General features: G+C 34.1%; 1 protein-coding gene across 2 annotated transcripts in view; it reads left to right on the forward strand.

Moving 5' to 3' along the window:
* The window catches only part of LOC101887822 (serine/threonine-protein kinase Pak-like), a 47,512-nt gene that overhangs the window by 12,011 nt on the left and 13,294 nt on the right, over positions 1-22,207 (forward strand). For both annotated transcript variants that reach the window (XM_059129013.1, XM_059129014.1), the window contains exons 2-3: positions 14,369-14,691; positions 14,758-14,912. In XM_059129013.1, the coding sequence (XP_058984996.1) occupies positions 14,559-14,691; positions 14,758-14,912 (288 nt within the window). In that variant the 5' untranslated portion in view covers positions 14,369-14,558. The remainder of the gene's footprint in view (positions 1-14,368; positions 14,692-14,757; positions 14,913-22,207) is intronic.

Here is a 22,207-nt window from a genome sequence, read left to right on the forward strand (position 1 = left end):
ATTTATTGTTTGGGGTTTCGTTCTTTCATTTTTTTGTGTGTCCTCCGTTGTGTTGTGTTGCTCCAAGTGTAGCCAGAAACTATTCCTTTGTCCCACAGAATTCCATTCTCTGTCGTTGAGTACGGAAATAGTTATATTTAAATACATATTTCTAAAAAAGGGATATTTTTGAAAATTGACAAAGCTTGGATTATCAAAGGGTGCTACAGAAAGGATTGGGATGACGTGGATACCACTTCAAGGAAAAACGCATTTAAAAACAAGTAAAAAAACATTAAGTTCAAAAATCATTAAAATACCGAATATAGGGAGGTACCGTTACATGGGGACTATACCAAAACGTGGACCTATACATACAATGTTTCGCCACACGAACAGCTGGGACCCATTATGACCTACAAATACCAATTTTTACACAAATCAGTAAAAAAGGGGTTAAAAACCATCAAAATACCGAATGTCGGAAGGTACCGTTATATGAGGACTATACCAAAATGTGGACTGATATATTATCATTTTCAATACCTACCATCCTAGGCAAAATACAAATTACTCTGCTAAATTTTGATGCACTACGTCAAATAATGTGGGCTGTATCGTGATTTCAACAGACAAATGGACGGACATCGTTAAATCGACTTAGAATTGTATATATATACCTTATGGGGTCTACGACGAATGTTTAAGGATACTACAAACGGAATGACAAAATTAACATACCCTCCTTTCCAAGATATTATTTGAAAGCCTGTCCAACAAGTGGTTCCATGATGGGGCTTTATAAACGGTTCGGGAACTATAGCACAAACATTAATTTTTAAAATCCCAATATTTTTATGAAACTTTAAAAAAAAAAATCGGAAAAATAATAGACGCTTTTTCAATTTTTTACGTTTTGATTTCACAAAATATTTGCCAAATTATAGCTGATACCCAAAACTTGCCAAAATGCTTACCAACTTTCCCGCAAACGGAATTATTTATCGTGTTGTGGTGTAGGGTTCTATGCAGTTTTAAGGTATAGTGTACGGACCAATTTCCAATTACTGCAGAAATTAGAAAGCGCACTTTAACAATTCCTTTCTGAGAGTGGGTGATCTTAAGAGGGCTTTCTTATATTTTTCTTCCTTAAAATGCTAGTTAAAGGCTTCTTTCTTCCAAAAAGATTGACTTAAATAACCATTTGATGTAAAAGAGTGCCCTTCAAGACACCTTCACGGACACTCTTTGCCTGTGAGTATTCTTCATTTCGTAAAGGTGGCTTTCTGATTTTTTTCTTCCTTTAAGGATCCTCTCCTCAAAGAAGGGTGTTTTTAGACAAGTCTCTTCCATAAAGTATTCCATAAAGGATTCGTTCTGCCAAAGAGAATTTTTTACAGGAACCATTCTTCCGGTAAGGCAGCTTTTCTTCCAGAAAGATTGGCATTTAGGAATCATTCTTCTATGAAATGCGCCTTTAATGACATATTTTTCAAAAAGCACTACCTGCTCTCTGATATTTTCTTCCTTAAAAGTGGAGAGAGTCCTTACCTCAAGGACACCAACCGTTTCTCCTTTTCTTTCTGCCAGGAAGGATATTTTAGAGGAATCATATAATTTTATTTCGGAAGGGTGTATTTAAAGTGCCCCTATCTCTCTTGCTTTCAGAAAGATTGGCTTTAAGGACCTTTTCTTCCATAAAAGATACCTTTAAGAACACAACCTTCTTAAATGAGTCTTCAAGGACACTTTTTCTAGTTTTTACACCTTAAAAAACCGCTCAGAAAGTAGATCTACTTTTTACCTCTAATAAGGCCCTTAGAAAAGATTATAAATCTAAGAGTACTTTAGGAATTCTTTACACTGAAAATATTACTTTTAAAAGCCTCTCTCTGGTTAGAGCGTTCTTTAAGAGTATTACTTTAAAAATCTTCTCGCTGAGCAGAGATTCCTTTGAAAATATTACCTTAAAAAGCCACGATTATTGTCTATTAAGACCGTAAAACATAATCCTTTTAAAAACCACGACTTAACTCAGGAATTCCTTTACTAAGTCCTTCCGAAAAATATTCTTTAGAAGTCTACGTTTTCTTTTCCTTGAGAAAATATTCTTAAAAAATTCCCAATTGTAACTCAGGGAGTCCTGTAGAAAATATATTTTTAAAGTCCACACTTATAACTCAAGAAGCCCTTAGTGAAAAATTCTTCAAAAATATCTTGAACATTTGAACTCTGATCATTTTTATGAAAAGATTCCTTAAAATTGCACCATTGTAACTCGTAAAGACCATTTTTAAAAACTAATATTAGGACATTTTTCAGAAAATTTAATTAAATAACAAATTTAATAAATATATTTTAAAGTCCACAATTGTAACACTCTTTAAAACTCCAAAATTGTTGCCAAGGGAATTCTTAAAAATATTCCTTTAAAAATCAAACATTTTTTTCCCAAGGAGGGACTCTTAGAAAATACTTCTATTAAAATCCTCCAGTACTTTAGGAATTCTTTACACTGAAAATATTACTTTTTAAAGCCTCTCTCTGGTCAGAGAGTCCTTTAAGACTATTACTTTAAAAATCTTCTCTCTGATCAGAGATTCCTTTGAAAATATTACCTTAAAAAGCCACGATTATTGTCCATTAAGACCGTAAAACATAATCCTTTTAAAAACCACGACTTAACTCAGGAATTCCTTTACGAAGTCCTTCCGAAAAATATTCTTTAGAAGTCTACGTTTTCTTTTCCTTGAGAAAATATTCTTAAAAAATTCCCAATTGTAACTCAGGGAATCCTGTAGAAAATATATTTTTAAAGTCCACACTAATAACTCAAGAAGTCCTTAGTGAAAAATTCTTCAAAAATATTTTGAACATTTGAGCTCTGATAATTTTTATGAAAAGATTCCTTAAAATTGCACCATTGTAACTCGTAAAGACCATTTTTAAAAACTAATATTAGGACATTTTTCAGAAAATTTAATTAAATAACAAATTTAATAAATATATTTTAAAGTCCACAATTGTAACACTCTTTAAAACTCCAAAATTGTTGCCAAGGGAATTCTTAAAAATATTCCTTTAAAAATCAAAAATTTTTTTTCCCAAGGAGGGACTCTTAAAAAATACTTCTATTAAAATCCTCCAGTTTTTAGATATATTCTTTTAAAAGTCCTCGAATCCTTAAAAATATTCTTGCCTTAAAAATAGTCCCTTTTAAAATCCGCGATTTTTATTCAGGGAGTTACTAAAAAAAAAATATTTCTTAAATAATCTGCGATCGTAACTCAAGAAATCCTTAAACAAATATTATTTTTAAATCAACGTTTGTTGGTCTGATTTTCCTTTAGAAAATATTCTTTAAAATCCAAGATTATAATTTATGTTCATTAAGAAGCGATTTCTATAGTCCCCATATCCCTCGAAAGAATATTCATTGAGTATCCGTGATTATACCTCTGACATTCCTCTCGAATATAGTCATTAAAAAATCCACGATTGTAGCTCTTTCCTCAAAGAATATTCTTTTATTTTGATAATACCTGAAAATATTCCCAAAAAATTACATGATAATTCTTAACAAATCCTGGATCCTCACATCGTTGACTTCACCATTCCACAATAAGATTTACTTGCATTCCAAAACAAAAAAAAAGAAAATTTTATCTAAAAATACAAATGTTTTATCTCTGTTTTTTATTTCAGTACAGAACATTAATTTTAAATAGGTCTTAATTTCTTGGTGGAACACACACACTCACACACATACAGAATTGCTCTGATGTTGTCTTTTGCATATCTCTCTCTTTCACATTGTATGCAACTCATTCACCTTTTGTTTTGACGGCCCTATGTGAGCGCCACACTCACTCACTAACAGCACACACACACACTGTTCGCTGCTTCTTTGGCACTATTGTGCCACATTTCCACAACACTACCAACACCCGGCTGTCGCCTTCTGTGTCCCTCCAGCAGTTTTCCCTTCAATTCGAAAAAAAGACAGGCACGAAACACCAGAAGAAGAATAACAAGAACAAAAACATACTTGACTCGCACTCTCAATGGATAAGTACCGCCGTGTGTTATATTTTTGCTTGATTGCCTGCTGCTTCTTCTTCTTCTACGTTTTCGACTTGTTTTCCATAATGCCTGCCACAAAAACCACCGCCATCATCATCATCGTCGTCGTCGTCATCATCCTCATCAACATATTACACGTTCCACACGTAGCAAGCAGCAGTAGTAAGAAGAAGTATCTCTTGGTCGCATGGCTGGCTGGATGGTTGGTTGGCTGTTGCCTCCAACCGAAGTGCAGCAGCCTCTAATCTCTGATCCCCCGCAACAAAAAAAAAACACACTTATGCCTGCATATATCGGTGAAATAGCACCACCACCACCATTTGTGGTAAGAAGACGAGGGGAGGGTAAATCAGTTGGGGGATTTTTAAAGAATATTTTCCTGAAGGACTCCAAGACAAACAACAAAAGATTTTTTAAATTAATTTCTCAAGGACTATCAGGACCAACAAACGTGGATTTTTATAAGATTTTAATTTTTTAAGAATATTTTCCGAAGGACTTTCCAGGACCAAAAAACCCGGAGTTTTAAAAGTATTTGCTGAAGGACGAATAACGAGTTTTTGAAAGAATATTTTCTCAAGGTCTATCCAATATTAAGAACTCCCTTAGATTAAACAAAATGTTCTGAAGGACTTTTCAGGACCAACAAAACGTGAATTTTTAAAGAATATTTTCCTAGAGTTAATATATTCTCTATTGGCCAAGAAACGTGTTTTTGCAGGATAATTTGCCAAGGACTCAAATGGTTTGATTGTGGATTTTTAAAAAATATGTCTCCAGGACCCGGATAGTGCAACAAAAATGGAAATTTTCTGAAGGAATGCCAACCCCGCAAACTTTGATTTTTTTGGACATTTTTCAGAAGGACACCCAGCTGCATTGACTGTGGATGTTTAAAAATATTCTCTGAAGGACTATCCAGAAGCTGCAAACGTGAACCACTATTTCCCAGGACCAACATACGTGGATTGTTAAAGAATATTTCCTGAGAGCTATTCAAAACCAATAAACGTGGTTTTTTAAAGAATATTTCCTGAAGGACTATTCAGGATCAACAAACGTGGATTACTAAAGAATATTTTCTCAAGGACTGTACAGGACCAATTAACGTGAATTTTAAAGAATATTTTCCCAAGGACTATCCAGCACCAACAAACGTGGAATTTTATAGATTTTTTCTTAAGAACTATCCAAGGACCAAGAACTTTTCAGGACCAAAAAACGTGGATCTTTAAGGAATATATTCCAAAGGACTATCTGCAAAGAAACGTGATATTAGAATATTTTCTCAAGGACTCAAATGGTTCGATTGTGGATTTTTACAAAATATGTCTCCAGGACCCGGATAGTCCAACAAAAAAGGGTATTTTCTGAAGGAATGCCAACGCCGCAAACTTTGAATTTTTAGGATATTTTTCAGAAGAATATTCTTTGAAGGACTATCCAGTTGCAACAAACCTGAATCTCTACTTCCCTGGAAAACTAAAAGTGGATTTTGAAGAATTCAGGATCAACAAACGTGGTTTTTTAAAAGATATTTTCTCAAGGCCTATCCAGGACCACTAATCGTAGATTTTGAAGAGTATTTCCTAAGCACTCAGGATCAGCAAACGTTGATTTTTAAAGCCTATTTTCTCAAGGACTATCCAGGATTAGTAAACGTGGAATTTGAAGAATATTTCCTAAGCACTATTCAGGATCAACCAACGTGGATTTTTAACGGATATTTTCTTAAGGACTATACCACTAAACGTGGATTTAAAAGAATATTTCCCAAGTACTATTCAGGATCAATAAACGTGGATTTTAAAGGATATTTTCTCAAGGACCAGTAAACGTGGATTTTTAAAGGATATTTTCTCAAGGACCAGTAAACGTGGATTTTTAAAGAATATTTCCTGAAGGACTATGCAGGACCAATAAACAAAGATTTTAAAGAATATTTCCTGAAGGACTATTCAGGACCAATAAAAGTGGATTTTTGACAATTATTCTCTAAAAGACCATCCAGGACCAAAAAATGTGGATTTTAAAGATTATTTTCGCAAGGACTATTCAGGACCAATAAACGTGCATTTTTGAGGAATATCTCCTGATCAGGACCAATAAACGTGGATTTTGAAGAACATTTCCTAAGCACTATATCAATAAACATGAATTTTTAAAAAATATTTTCTCGAGGACTAAACGTGGATTTGTAAGGTATATTTTCTCAAGGACTATACAGGACTACTAAAAGCAGATTTTAAAGAATATTTTCTGAAGTACTATCAGATCTACAAAGAACAAAGGTTTTTTAATAATATTTTCTCAAGGACTACCAAGGACCAAAAAATATGGATTTTTAAATACATTCTCTAGAGGACTATTATTTCAACAAATAAGGATCATTTAAGAATATTTTCTTCAGTACTATTTTCTTCGTTGGTTTTTGAGATAATTTTCGGGAGCCAAGAGCTGTAGTCTTTGATTTTTGAAAACATTTTAAAGACAAGAAGAGTCACAATTTTTGATTATTAGAGTATTTTTCAAGGGCTTTTAGAGCCGTAATTGTTAATTTTTAAGGATATTTTTCAGGAAATATCAGCGTTATAATCGTCGCTTTTTAAGGATATTTTTTCAAGGACTATCGGAGTTAAAATCGTAGATTTTCTATGATATATTTCAAGAAAGTTACAGTCGCTGATTTTTAAAGATAGTTTTCAAGGACTGTTGCAGCGATAATCGTGAATTTTTATGGATATTTTTTCATGGACTATCGGAGTTACAATCGTTGATTTTTAAGGAAATATTTAAGGACATTCAAAGTTATAGTCGTTGAATTTTAAGAATTTTTTTAAGATTTGTAATCTTTAATTTCAAGGACATTTTTAAGGACTATCTCAGTTATAATTTTCAAGGATATTTTTCAAGGACTCACAGTTATAATCGTGAATTTTTAAGGCTATTTTTCAAGGACTATCAGAGTGTTATAATCGTAGATTTTCTATAATATATTTCAAGGTAATTCAAAGTGATGGTCGTTGATTTTAAAAGATATTTTTCAGGGACTGTTGGAGGATATTTATTTTTAAGGATATTTTTTCGAGAACTATCATCAAAATTATAATCGTAGATTTTCTAGGATATATTTCAAGGACATTCAAAATTTTGATTTTTAAGGATATTTTTCAAGGACTATCAAAGTTATAATATCGGATTTTTAAGGATATTATCAAAGACTTATAACCGTAAATTTCAAGAACATATTTTAAGGACATCACAGTTATATTTTTAAGAATATTTTTCAAAGACTTATAATCGTAGATTCTAAAGAAATGTTTTAAGGACTATAACAGTTATAATTTTTAAGGATGACTTTTCAGGACATTATTTAAGGACTGTAAGATTTATAATAGTGGAATTTAAATATTTTTTTTAACTATCAGAGATATAATCTTCAATTTTTGATGATCTTTTTTGAGGGTCTGCAGGAGTAATAATCGTGGATTTCAAGGATATTTTTTCATAAACCAACCATAATTGTCAATATTTCAAGGGCCATAACCATACATTTTTAAGAATATTCTCTGTGGAACTCTCAGTTTCGTAATTATGGATTCTAAAGAATCTATCTGCGGCACTGTCAGACCCATAATTGAAGATGTTTGCCGAATCTCTTCTGTCATACTCTTAATTTTTTTTTTTAGAAAATGTTCTTATAAGTGTGCTGTTTTATTTTTGGTTTATTTAAGGACATTCAGGATAATTTTAAATTTAATAATTTTTATTTAATAATAATTTTTATTTAATAATAATTTTTATTTAATAATAATTTTTATTTGTTAATAATTTTTTTTATCAATTAATTAATATTTTTTTATCATTTGTTTTTGTTAATTTTATTTTGTTTATTATTCCATTTTCATTCTCACCAAAATTTTCCATACCACCCCCTGGTCCTTTGGTGTTGTGTTAATTTTATATCTCATATTTTCCACGACAGTCCATAAAACTTTGTTCAGTTCATAGTTTCCATTTGCATCGGCCTCGGTCGCCTCGACAGCTAACAGCTAACAACTGTTTCTGATACGCTTGGCCTTTGTGGATTTTCTCTTAATTTGTTTATGTTTTCCCATCATCATCATCGTCGTCGTTATTATTATTGTTTCCTCAAGCATCTCCACTAGTTTTTCATTCTTAAAGTGTCGTCTTTCTTTGCCATATTTTCTTGAGGTTATATTTTATTGTTTTGTTGTTGTTGCGATGTCAACGTCAGCAGTGTCGCGTTTGGGTCTCCTGGCACTATACACAGGTATGAGCGTCATAATCATCATTATCAGAAGAAGAACACACATCGGACGCTTTTTTAGGAAGCAAAAACAATTTTATGCTGTCTTTACGAATGATTTTCTTGCTTTTTGACTTTTTCTCCTCTTTGGCATCTTCCATTTGTTTTTTTTTCTATCTTTTGAAACTATTGAAAAGTTAAAAAAAATCAAAACAAGAAAAAATAGAATTTTTATTTTTGTCGTGGTCTTTGCAGATTTGCCCAATTATGATTGGTTTACTATTGGTTTTGTTGTTGTTGCTTTCATTAATAATTCGTTCATAATTATCTAATGTAGTGGTACCTTTTATGTTTGAATATTTTTTTTAATTCAAATTTGTTAGTCTTATAATCCTGGAAAAAAATTCCAAAAAAATTAGGTTTGTAGTCCCTGGAAAATATTCTCTAAAAATTCACGTTTGTTCCACGGAAGGTTTTTTTTCGCAAATATTCTTTAAATATTGACGTTTCTTTGTCGGAAGGTCCTTTCCCAAATATTCTGTAGATTAAATATTGACGTTTCTTGTTTGGAAGGTCCTGATCCTTTAGAAAATATTCTTTTGTTTGTCTGCTGTCCATGTTTAAAAGTCTGATAGTCCTTTATTTCTAAAAAATCAACTTTTGTTGGTCTGAAGGTCATTTAGAAAGTATTCTTCAAATTCCATGTTTAATTCACTTTTGTTGGTCAGAAGGTCCTTGAGAAAATATTTCTGAAAAATTCACATTTGTTCGTCTGAAGATCCTTGAGATAATATTCTTAAAAAAGCCACTTTTGTTGGTCTGATGTCCTTGAGAAAATATTCCTTAAATACTACGTTTGTTGGTCTGAAGATCCTTTAATTTCTTCTGTTGGTCTGCTAGAAAATTCTTCAGAAAATTTTTCCTAAAAATACATTTTTAGAAGTCCGATAGCCCTTTAAAAAGTGTTAAAAAATCAAAATTTGTTGTTCTGAAAGTCCTTTAGAAAATATTCTTTAAAAGTCTATGTTTAGCAGTCTCATGGTACTTCAGAAAATATTTTTAAAAAATTTATAATTGTTGCTCTGAATGTCCTTAAGAAAATATTCTTCAAAAATCCACGTTTGTTGGTCTAGTTTCCTTGAGAAAATAATCTTTTAAAAAGACGTTTGTTGATCTGAAGATCCTTTAGAAAATATTCTTTAAAAATTCAATTGTTTGGTCCTTGTTCTCCTGGTCCTTCAGAAAATATTCTTTAAATATCCGCCTTCTAGGTCTGCTGATCCTTCAGAAAATATTCTTTAAAAATCAACAATTCTTGAACCAAAGGTCCTTAAGAAAATATTCTTTAAATGTCCATATTTTTAGATCTGCTGAAGGTGCTTTAGAAAAATTCTTAAATATCCACTTTTTTGGTCTGAAGATCCCTTAGAAAATAATCTTTTGTTGGTCTGGTTATCCTACACAAAATTTTCCTTGAAAATTCATGCTTAAAAGTCTGACAGTCCTAGAACTTAAAAATTACATTTGTTAGTCAGGAGGTCCTTGAGGAAATATTTAAAAAAAATCCACGTTTTTTTGGTCCTGGAAAGTTCTTCAAAAAAAATTCTTTAAAAACCCCGTTTGTTCTGAAGGTCTTTTTTGGGAAAAATTCTTTAAAACCCCTTTTTGTTCTGAAGGTCTTTTGGGAAAAATTCAGAAAAAATTCTTTAAAAACCCCGTTTGTTCTGAAGTTCCTTTTTGGAAAATTTCTTTAAAAATACTTTTTTTTAGTCCTGGATAGTTCTTCAGAAAAAAATCTTTAAAAATTCACGTTGGTTGATCCTGGATACTCCTTCAAAAAATATCTTTAAAAATCCACGCTTGTTGGTTCGGAAAATTCTTTTAGAAAAAATTCACGTTTTTCGATCCTGGATACTTCTTTAGAAAAAAGTCACGTATGTTGATCCGATACTTCTTAAAAAAACTTTAAAAATTCACGTTTGTTGATCACGTATGTCGATCCTGCATACATCTTAAAAAAAATCTTTAAAAATTCACGTTTGTTGATCCGGGACAATCCTTCAAAAAATTCTTTGAAAAAATCATGTTTGTTGATCCTGGAGAATCCTTCACAAAGTATATTCTTAAAACCCACGTTTTTGGTTCCTGTATAGTCTATGAGAAAGTATTCTATAAAAATCCACAACAAAGATAGTCAGGCCTTAAGAATATTTTCATTTACGATTCAAGTTTCCTGATTGTCCCCGAAGAAATATTCTTTAAAAATCCACATTTGTTGATCCTTTTGGCTTGATAATGTTTCAGAAAAACATATTTTTTCATCCTTCTTCTAACAATGATAGGTCTCCTTAAACCACTTTCCTTTGCATTTTCCTTCAAGAGTAATCCCATCACAAAATAGGCACCTATCACCAATAAAACAATTTCCTTTTCACTTAAAACATGTCATCGCAAAGTATTATCGTTACCACACAGACATACACGCACAATCACACACAGGCAGTAACAAATTTTCGCATTTCGCTCGAAAAGTTTCCCCCTTTTTGATGTTGTATTTTGTCGACTTGCAGACAATTTTTGCAATGAATCATCGACACAGCGCCCTTGTCGCCGTTGTCTGTTTTTTTGCTGTTGTTGGTAGTTTCCTTTGTCGTAATACATGTTTTCTTATTATTTTTGTTGTTGTTTCTGCTGTGATGTTAGTCGTCAAGTCGTACGTTGCACGTTGTTGTGCGGCCACAATGACGTCTTCAGTGGGCGCTTTTAGAAATAAGTCGGTAGGTGGTGGTGGTGGTTATTCCAAAACGTTTCTTGTCTCGCTTTGCTATCTCACTTCTCTGCCTTTTGTCGCCATTGAACCAGCTTCGAGTTCGTGTTTTATTGAATGAAACTTATCTCTGAGATGCGTGCAACAGCATGTCATGACTTGTAAATGAAGACAGCAGAAATCGACGACGACGACAACAACAACAACAAAAGTCGAGTACCACATGAACCCTGTTCAAGTACTCAAACACATCTCTTTATTTCTTTTTTGATTTCTTATTCTCCCTCAGTCGAATGAGAGTAAATTGTGAGTAGTAACTCCAGAGGGCATGCACGCACACAGAAACACACGTACATGTACAATGAGAATGAATATCTGCTTATTAAATTCCTTAATATTTTTTTATTATTCAACAAGAAAGGCTGCTGCTATTGTTGATAACAACAAAGAATGCGGAAATGGACAGATATTTTTTTTTATTTTTACAATGGATTGTATATTCGGGTGCCTCAATGGAACAGAAATGAGAAATGGGAGAGGTTTCCTCCTTGAAAAGACAGGACGTGTAAAATTGGACGAATAGTACTCCCAAAATTCGAAATTGTATTAAGTTCTTCTCATCCGGGAAGAATTTTCAAGAGGTCTTCTATAGGCAGAGAATATCTATGGGTGTTTTATATGAGCTTTAATTGAGGTGATGGGATTACTCTTGAAGGAGAATGCAATGGAAAGTGGTTTAAGGAGACCTATTTTGGTTGGCTGAGGGACGAAAAAGCTTGGGAATTGTCCGATCTCTTCTATATTTATTACAGATCTTGTGTTGATGGAAATATTGGGATGTGCCAAGTCTGAATGGAATCGAATGTTAATTTCGTGTTTTATTAGCTTCATGAATATTCAAAATTTTGACCCTCTGTGAGGGAGCTACCAGAAGGACTGGACCGATGTATTCCATCTTCACACCAAACCTTGGGTTAATACAAATATTGTGATGTGTGTAATTTGAAGAGAACCAAATGCTTATTTCGAATTTTATGATCGTTTTTGGTTTTCGAAACTTTGACCCTTTGTGCGGGAGGTACCAGAAGGAATAGTCCGATTTATAACATTTTTATAACAGATCATGTGTTGATAAAAATATTTAGATTTGCCAAGTCTGAATGAAATCGGATGTTAATTTCGAATTTTATGAGTTTCATGGATATTTAAAATTTTGATACTTTGTGGGGGAGGTACCTGAAGGAGTAGACATATATATCCCATCTTCACACTAGACCTTGGGATAATGAAAATATTATGATGTGTGTAATTTGAGGAGAAAAAGATGCTTATTTCAGATTTTATGATCGTTTTTGGTTTTCGAAACTTTGACCCTTTGTGCGGGAGGTACCAGAAGGAATGGTCCGATCTCTACCATCTTTATAACAGATCTTGTGCTAATAAAAATATTGAGATGTACCAAGTCTGAATGGAATCGGATTTTATTTTCGTGTTTTATGAACTTCATGGGTATTCAAAATTTTGACCCTTTGTGGGGGATGTACCAGAAAGAGTGGATCGATGTATTCCATCTTTACACCAGACCTTGGGTTAATACAAATATTGTAACTTGTGACATTTGAAGATATTCGGACTTTTACATCACATTTTTCAAGATTTATAATTATTCAAAAATGTTTGCCCTTTGTGGGGGAGGTAGCGAATGGAGTGGACCGATATTGTTTATTTTCTCACCTGACCTAACACTGATGCAAATATTAGTATTTGCAAAGTTGGAGCAATATCAGATTATCCTTTCTCGTTCTGCGCAGTAAATTTGAAATTAAATTTAAATTTTCTTTGAAAATATTTAGATTTATATATTGTCCATATTTTAGGATGAACACAATGGACCTATAGGTCTCCGAGTGGAGTGGTTGCCATATGGTAACCTTTAACCTAACCTAACCTATATGTGGATCTACATTGAATATTTTTTTGCTCGAAGTCAATCTAGCAGAAGACAATCCGAAATGACTAATTATAGCGCTTCAAAAAACCCATGATATGGTGGTTGGTAATTGGCTGGATCCCAATTTCAAAATTTCGAAAACTTTCAAAATAGCGAAAATCAGGAGATACCCTAAACAAAACCATAAATGAGAAGTTACAACTGATTTGACTGAAAACTGAGACTGAGACCTTCAAAATGCTAAAAACCGGGAGGAACTGCTATATGAAGGCCATGGAGACCTAATGTTGGACCTATATATATAATTTCCAATACCAAACAAAGTGTCCTTCAATAGAAAGAAGCTCTACGGATGGGAAATACTTCAACTTTTCTCCCTCATTTTTCAAAATTTCGAAAACTTTCAAAATACAGAAAATCAGGAGTCCCCTAAACAAAACCTGAAATGAAAAATTGCAACTGATTTGACTGGAAACTGAGACCGAGACCTTCAAAATACTAAAAACCACGAGGAACTGCTTTTTGGAGGCCAGGGAGACTTAATGTTGGACCAATATATAATTTTCAATACCAAACATTTTAGGAATAAATTTGAAACAATATCTTTAGACAGACAGACTAAATCTGCATTTGGTAAATATACGTAGAATTTTACGTGGATCATGAATAGCTATGCCTTATTCGTTTTTCGACGACCATGTTGAGGTGTTGCAAACGGAATGACAAAATTTAATATACCCTCCATTTTATGGTGCAGGTCATACGAAAGGGTCCTTCAATAGAAAGAAGCCATCTAAATGGATCCTCTACGACTGGAAAATACTTCCACTTATCTCCCTTATTTTTGTTCCCATTTTAAAATACGATTTATTTTACTTTGAAAAAAAAAATGGTAAAACCATGACTGTTTATTCTAAAGCGATTGGCGGCAAGCCGGCCGGCCGGCTAGCCCTCGTCTCAGCTGATAAGAAAATTAAAAGAATAAATATTTATATAAACACCACAGAAATATATGGGGAATATTTTTTTGTTGTTGTTATATTTCATTTTGACGCCAATACCATCATTGATGACACAAACGTTGGAAACGAAAACCCCCCCAAAAAAAAGAAAAGAAAACACACAAGAATACAGATAAAGAATATGTGTATGTATGTGTGTGTGTTTTTTGTTTCATTTGAAATGATATTCTTGTAGTACTTTTTTCTTCTTCTATAAAATTTCTTATTAAATTTTTGTAGTGTAAATTGAAGTGTTTTCAATTTAATTATTACTCACATTTTGTTAATCATATTGTTGTTTTTTCTTCCATTTTTAGCTTGACAAATCACTCCGAGGAGGAATTGGGAGAGAGAATCGCCAGAGTCTAAAAGAAAGTGCACGGCACAGACATTGAATTTGGAATTCGTAAAGAATTATTAAACCAGTTATTGCTGTTGTTTTGTGATACGGTTGTTTGTTGTCTCTATTGTTGTTGCTGTTGTTGAGAGTGTATCTGTTGGGGGAAAATGTCCAGCGAAGAAGATAAACCACCGGCTCCACCAGTCCGTCTAACCAGCAATCGTGGTGGCGATCGGGTGGGAGGTTCCATAACGGGTGGCGGTGATGGACCACCAGTCGACATGAGACCCCTGCCAAAAGGTATTTCCACTAAACAAATATCCCTCAATGTATGTTATACTCATTGTTCTTTTATTCTCTTCACAGAACCCGATGATCCTGATCGCAAGAAAAAAACTTTAAAAAATAAAATCAAAGGCTCCAAGCCATCACATCAGGATTCCAAGCCGAATATATCGTATCCCACAAATTTCGAACACACAGTCCATGTGGGTTTCGATGCGGTTACAGGTGAATTTACGGTAAGTTTGCAATTTTAGTTAGTTGCCGCCCCCGGTAGTTTAGTGAGACAATTGTATATAAGTTCTGCCCCCCCCCCAAAAGTGAGAAAAACCATTCATTGAAAGAAAGAAAAACCAACTCTTGTTATCATGTGTTATGCATTTTGTTATGAATTTTTGTTATATATGCATTAATTATGTAAAAAACCGAATTATACATATGTTTGACTTGTTATCCTTTTCTCTCTCTCTCTCTCTCTTTGAAAGTCATGAAAAACATTTCACCGAATTGTATATTTAATATCATGATAATTGTAAAAATGAATTATTTTGCAGTTATAAAAAATGTAAGGATAACATCAGGTTGGGGAATTCTATTTTCTATTGTTAGTTTCGAAATGATATTCAATTGAATCCAACCCGATCATTTTAAATTGCATATAAGGTCAAACCTAACTTGCCTCCCCCTTAATCCAAATCAATGTTCTTTACTGAAAATATGGTTTTGCTTCGAAATTCTCTGTACGATTTACATGGAAAAGTCCTCTTTAAATATTGAGGTAAAATTTTGTTTCTGAAACCTATCAAGATATATAATTTACAAAATAGAAAGAACATTGGAAATTCCATTATATGAAGATTATGCCTATATAGAATATTTTGGTGGAGTTGAATCTCTCTCTCTAAAACCTTCAAAACACCCAAAATCAGGAGGTACCGCTACATGAGGGCTATACCAAAAAATAGACCTACATTGAATATTTTTTTAGAAGTACTTCCTACAACGAACCCGAAATTTCAAATTACAGCTGATTGGTTGTAGATTGGTAGAGAGACCACCCATGTTTAGAATTTTAAAGCAGCATAAACGACAGAAGTGTCGCAACAGAATCTGCTCTTAGACCCTGGTTTTATTTCAAAAATTAAGAACCAAAAAGGTGTTTTAAAAGAATAAAAGTGAAATCAAAACTTGTATGAGAAAAGCAGGAATATGCCAAATTTAGTTCGCATACACGAAGAGTTTGTCCTTCGGATTTATTAATTTCATAGCAAAAGGATTCAGGATGCAGGATTCTGCAATCTTTTGAAGTTGAGTGGCATTTCTGTTACTATTAGACAATAGCAACATACTTCCCCGTAATAATCGTATCCTAAATTAAATTGTTGTGTAGTTTTTTACTTTTACCCTGATGCGATTGTAAAGGTGTTGTAGGACAAAATCATATCCCAGTCTGAACCGATTTCAATATAATATGAAAAAAAATTATTTTTGCTCCAAATTCCATTACGCACTCCAAATTTTGGAGACTATATCTGTAACCGATCAATAGATATGTTTATACTAAAACTAAATTTTTTGGTGGTGCCCTCGATTCTGATGCTATATTTCCCGTTCCAAGTGAAATTTCAAAAATTTATATAGCCTATGTTTCTTTCAGGCTGGACCTTTTCAGAATAATCTGGTCAGCCGTTCTTGAATCTATAAATTACAAACAAACAATCAAACGTACAAACATTTTCATCTTTTATAGATATATAGGGTGAGATAAAATAAAACTGCAACAAAGTTAAACGCCATAATTTTTACATTTTTTTATTAAATGACATGTCGGAAATAGCATCAAATTTTAGAATAAATTTAGATTTGTTCGAATTGGTCACCTTTGGCATGAAACGACTTCAAACGACCATTGAAACCGTCACACGCTGCCCGAATGTTGCTCTGCGGTATTTTGGCCCATTCCGGGCGAAGAACTTGCTGGAGGTGTTCGACACTTTGGTATTTTTTAGTGTCAACCTTGCTTTCCAAAATACTCCAGACAGAATAGCCCAACGGATTGGTATCCGGGGATTTTGGTGGCCATTGTGCACTGGAAGTAAGCGAGGAACCTCATTTTGTAATCATTCTTGGGTGGCCCAAGGCTTTAATACACCCACCAGAATATCTTCGAGATAATATTCGGCATTTGTTCTGATGCCACGGTCGATTAATACGAGCGGAGTGGAGAACGACTATCGGCTGTTATGGCGGCCCACACCATCACCATGGCCGGCACTTGAGTTCTGGTGGCCAACCGAAGGTGCACATTTTCAGTTGACCTCTTTGCTTACAAACTGCTGGACAACGAATTTTTTCTCATCGGAGAAAACCAAATTCGGCAGTTCACCACTTTCGGCCAGTCTGAATTTGGTTGTAGTTTTTTCATCTCACCCTCTATTTCCACAGGTCTCGACTTCAATTACCTTGGCGTAACGATAACTGATAGGGACGCTGAACGGGTTTGGCCATTTATACAGACGGTTATAAAATGGATAGTCACGTGTGCTGGAGTATTCTGCACTAACCCAATCATATAAGCGTACTGACAATCACAGCGTTTTTTCAGGCGAAAATTCTTGCATTCAGCAAGGCAAGAGATGTCTGCAATTGCATAATAGGACCAGTGACTATAGCATGTCGAGTTTCGCGGGCTGGCTTGCCTGAAAAATTGGAATTGGAAACAGGTTGGATTTTATCTAAGTCCATTTGGCCGCTAATCTCGAGAAGTAGAAAAAGCTCCCTTCTATTACTAAATAGGTCTGATCCCAGAATTGCGGTTAGCATTGCCATATCTGATATCTGACCTCAAGATGGATTACAATGTTTCTGAATAATGTATACCATGTGAAGATGGGGGAGATGTAGTAGCGGTTAAACACCTACTATGCAGATGTCCCATGCTGTCGCCCAAAACTCTAACATTCTTCTTAGATAGAGATTCTAATCATCTTCTACAAGCAGAGCACTCCCTGGCTTGGCAGATCACCCAGCCGACTGTATTTATTTCTCTAGGTTATTTTTCTATGTCCTTCCTATCACCAACAAATGTATTTTTCCGAGAATGAACTCAATGGACCAAAGGTCTCCGAATGAAGCAGTCACCGACTATCGTACAACTGCGCACCCTTAAGCAAAAATATAGCCTCCACCCCGTCCCTGTGAATATTTTATCCATATCTTTCCTATCGCCAATATATTTATTCTTCCTAGGATGATCACAATGGACCAAAGGTCTCTGAGTAAAGCAGTGTAGCTGCGCATCCTTAAATCAAACCAAATATCTGCCTCCAGCTCGTTCTTGTGGATCTTTTCTAGTTTCAAGACTTCTACATCAATTCCTTAAATTGCCTAGAGCCAATATACTGCCTGGAATTTGAGCAAGGCAGGACTGTTTGTGACACTAAAATACGAACCTTGTTATAACACTCCAATCTCAATCTAGTTATGTCGACTTTTCTGTCATGCCTTCTTCGTCGTTTTCTTTGTGTTTTTTTTATGAATGTCCTCTTTTGAAATTTGGATAAATATCTTCTTGTGGTTTAAAATTAAAGGATTCACTTGAAACACCCCCCCCCCCCCCCTTCCAAATTATCGCGAGTGATTCATCCCACACATACCATCTTGGTTTCGTATGGTCTTTGAGTCTAAGTCTGACTTTCCTCAGTATTGGGTCTTTAAAATTCAAAACCTCATATCACTTTTTTTTTGCTAATCGCGTCACATTTTCTCGGAGACTCCTCCTTCTTTAAACAATCGAATAGCGGACATATGGCGAGTGGCTGCATCAATAATTCTCCTCATATGCAACGAAACGTTATGCTATAGCCAAAAAAATCTGATAATCTGTTAAGAAAAAAAAATACTCCAATTTTCCCCCTTGTCCTTCCAAAAAAACATATATTTCCATCTTAATTTTTTAAAAATTGAATCATCTAGGACACAGCTGTTGCAAATATTTGCTAAATCTGCACCTTCTAAGATAATAAGGACCAAAGATAATAAGGAATTTATTTGATTGGAATAGCAACTTGTATTGAAAATGCTTTTGCTTTTGGGCTGCGATCAATGCTAACAATTTTCTTTATTTTTGGCAAATTTTGTTTTCTTAATTTTGCTGGAAAGAACACTATTTATGTGGAAATAAGCCACTGTTTATTATTGCTGGCTTTTTTTATTTTTCACTTGCGCCACTCCACGAAAAAATACCAAAACGAAACAAAAGAAAACTACAAACAACAAAGTTAGTTCTGCAAAAGTTGGAACACACATTTCCACATTAACAATTTAATTTTTCTTTTTTGTGTTTTTATTATTGTTGTTATGTTGTTTGGTTGAAACATAAATCCTTTTTCTGAATGCAAAACAAAAAAAAATGAACAAAAACAAATCATAAACATTATATGCAACAAGAGCAATACCAACTCCTTCTCCTCCGTCCCCCTCTCACCCACTTCTTCTCTCTTTCTTCTTTTCGAAAGCTAACCTCACAAAAAAAAAACGTTGATTTCTGTGTTGTTACTCGAATATTATTTGTGTTTTCTGTTTTTTCGTTTTCTTTTTTTTTTTTTTTCTTTTTTCAACTATTTTTCTCTACTCTACTACTTTGTATTTGAATCTTTCGAACAAAATCGAAACAAAATCCAAACTTTTTTTCTCTCTCAGCTGCCAATGAAAGTAAGTATTTGGTACTTGGGTTACCTCTAACTATCTTCAGCAACATCTGCGTTATGTTATGCGTATGTTTCTGTCACCAAATCATTTTTAATTCATATTCGGTTTCAGTATGTGTGGACCGTCGTTCTATAGGATAGTGCTATTAGTTAGGCCTATTTCACATTTTCGAATAAAGAGAATAATTACCCACCTGTTTTTCAGAAATGAAGAAGGGTATTACTCGAAAATGTGAAACTGATCCTTAGTTTTTATTTTAGTCGATTCTTTCTGTGTTTTTTTGGTTACATATTTATTTGTTACACTAGTCTACAAAACACTTTACACTTAAGTCATAAAACATCCGACACAATTCATGTCTGGCTTTTAGCTACGTGGGCTTTATTAAGTGTTTTAGTGCTTTTTAAAAATGGATCATAGAAAAACCATTATATATATATATATATATATATATATATATATATATATATATATATATATATATATATTTAGACACTAACATATACATAAATGTGTATATAGAGATGTTTTATAGTAATATCGAAAATTCCAAAAAAAATATATATTTATATGATAATAGTTATTTGTTTATTACTAGATGTTAATTTAAAATTAATATTCAATTAGGTTGACTAAATAAAAAATATGTAGTTTTTAAAAGTATATGTTAAACAAGTAAAATAGTATCAGTCGGTTATGTCGACCGACTTATACCCCCAGCCGTGAGTTATGATCATTCAAGCTGTTGACCCTTTGTGAGGGACGTTCCGAAGCAGTTGTCCAATTCGTATCTGACCTAAGACGGATATAAATATTAAAACGTGCCAGATTTGGACTATATCGACTATTTCCCATACTTTATGTGAGATATGTGCAACTTTTTGGAAAATTTGGAAATATGCCTGAGGTAACAGATATAGAGCGGACCGAAGTATTCCATTTAGATACAGATAATACAGATAAAAATATTGGTATGCGAAAATTTTAAAGGAAATCGAATATTTATTTCCAATTCTATGCGAAATCATAAATTTCGGTTAATTGAGGGTGAGATGAAAAAACTGCAAGCAACTTCAGACTGCTGTCATTTCTAAGCCACTCGTCCGACAGCAGTTAAAATTATTCCAGTGACAGCTCTTTATATTGTTTACAAGCGTACAAAAGCATTTTGGTGAGAATTGTTCAGAAAAAAAGTTATTCGTGATGGAATTCAAGCGTGATAGTGTGATTTCTTTATATTTGGCTGGAAAACCACAAGTGGCTGTGGTTAGAGCACTCCAGTATTGAAATGCGAATAAATCTTTTTTGTCTCTTACCATCACTCGTTACCGTGATACTGGTAGCGTAGCCCGACGTCAAGGAAGTGGATGGAAGAAAACAGCAAAATCAGCAGAAATGGTTCGAAAAGTAAAGAAGCGATCACAGCGTCGCAGTGGCCGAAAAATGGCTTGTGAGCTGAATATATCGCAATATTACATTCGGCAAATATTGAAAAATGAGCTCGGGGTAAAGCCATTGAAATTCCAAAAAGTGCAAGAACTTACACCGCAACAGAAAGAAAATAGACTCAAAAGAGCTAAAGAGTTGCTTCGCTTGGCCCAAAAGTGGTGAACTGCCGAATTTGGTTTTCAACGATGAGAAAACATTCGTTGTTCAGCAGTTTGTGAACAAACAAAATAATCGGGGTTACTTGCCAAAGAGGTCAGCTGATAATCTGCACCTTCGGTAGGCCACCAGAACTCAAGCGCTGGCCATGGTGTTGGAATGGGCCGCCATAACAGCTCTACGCTTAATCAACCGTGGCCTCATAATAAATGCCAAATATTGTCGCGAAAATATTCTGGAGGGTGTATTAAAGTCTTGGGCATGCAAACTTTTTGACCGCAGACCTTGGACATTCCAACAGGACTCGGCACCATCGCACTCAGCACGCGCCACCCAAGAATGAGGTTCCTCGCTTCATTTCCAATCGGCACAATGGCCACCAAAATCTCCGGATACGAATCCGTTGGACTATTGTGTCAGGAGTATTTTGGAAAGCAAGGTTGGCACTTAAAAATACCAAAGTATCGATCAACTCAAGCAAGCGCTTCGCCGGGAATGGGCTAAAATACGGCAGAGCAACTTTCAGGCAGCGTGTGACGGTGTCATTGGCCGTTTGAAGACCATAATTCGTGCCAAAGTTGACCAATTCGAACAAATCTAAACTTATTCTAAAATGTTATGCTATTTCCGATATTTTTTGTCATCATTCAATAAAATTAAAAAAAAAATGTAAAAATTATGACGTTTGACTTTGTTGCAGTTTTTTTATCTCACCCAATATGTAATTTGAAGAGAAGCGGATGCTTATTTCGGATTTTATGACTGTTTTGGTTATTCGAAACACTGAAACTTTATGGGGGAGGTACCAGCAGGAATGGTCCGATCTCTACCATCTTAATAACAGATCTTTTGTTGATGGAAATATTGAGATGTTCCAAGTCTGAATGGAATCGGATGTTAATTTCGTGTTTTGAGGGCTTCATGAATATTCAAAAATTTGACCCTTTGTGGGGAAGGTACCCGAAGGAGTGGACCGATTTATTCCATCTTCACACCAGACCTGGGGTTAATAAAAATATTGTGATGTGTGAAATTTGAAGGGAACAAAATGCTTATTTCGGATTTTATGATATTTTTGGTTATTCAAAATTTTGACCCTTTGTGGGGGAGGTACCAGAAGGAATGGTCCGATCTCTACCATCTTTATAACAGATCTTGTGTTGATAGAAATATTGAGATGTGCCAAGTCTGAATGGAATCGAATGTTAATTTCGTGTTT

Source organism: Musca domestica, unplaced genomic scaffold (assembly GCF_030504385.1).
Source record: "Musca domestica strain aabys unplaced genomic scaffold, Musca_domestica.polishedcontigs.V.1.1 59, whole genome shotgun sequence".
Taxonomy (NCBI): Eukaryota; Metazoa; Arthropoda; class Insecta; order Diptera; family Muscidae; genus Musca; species Musca domestica.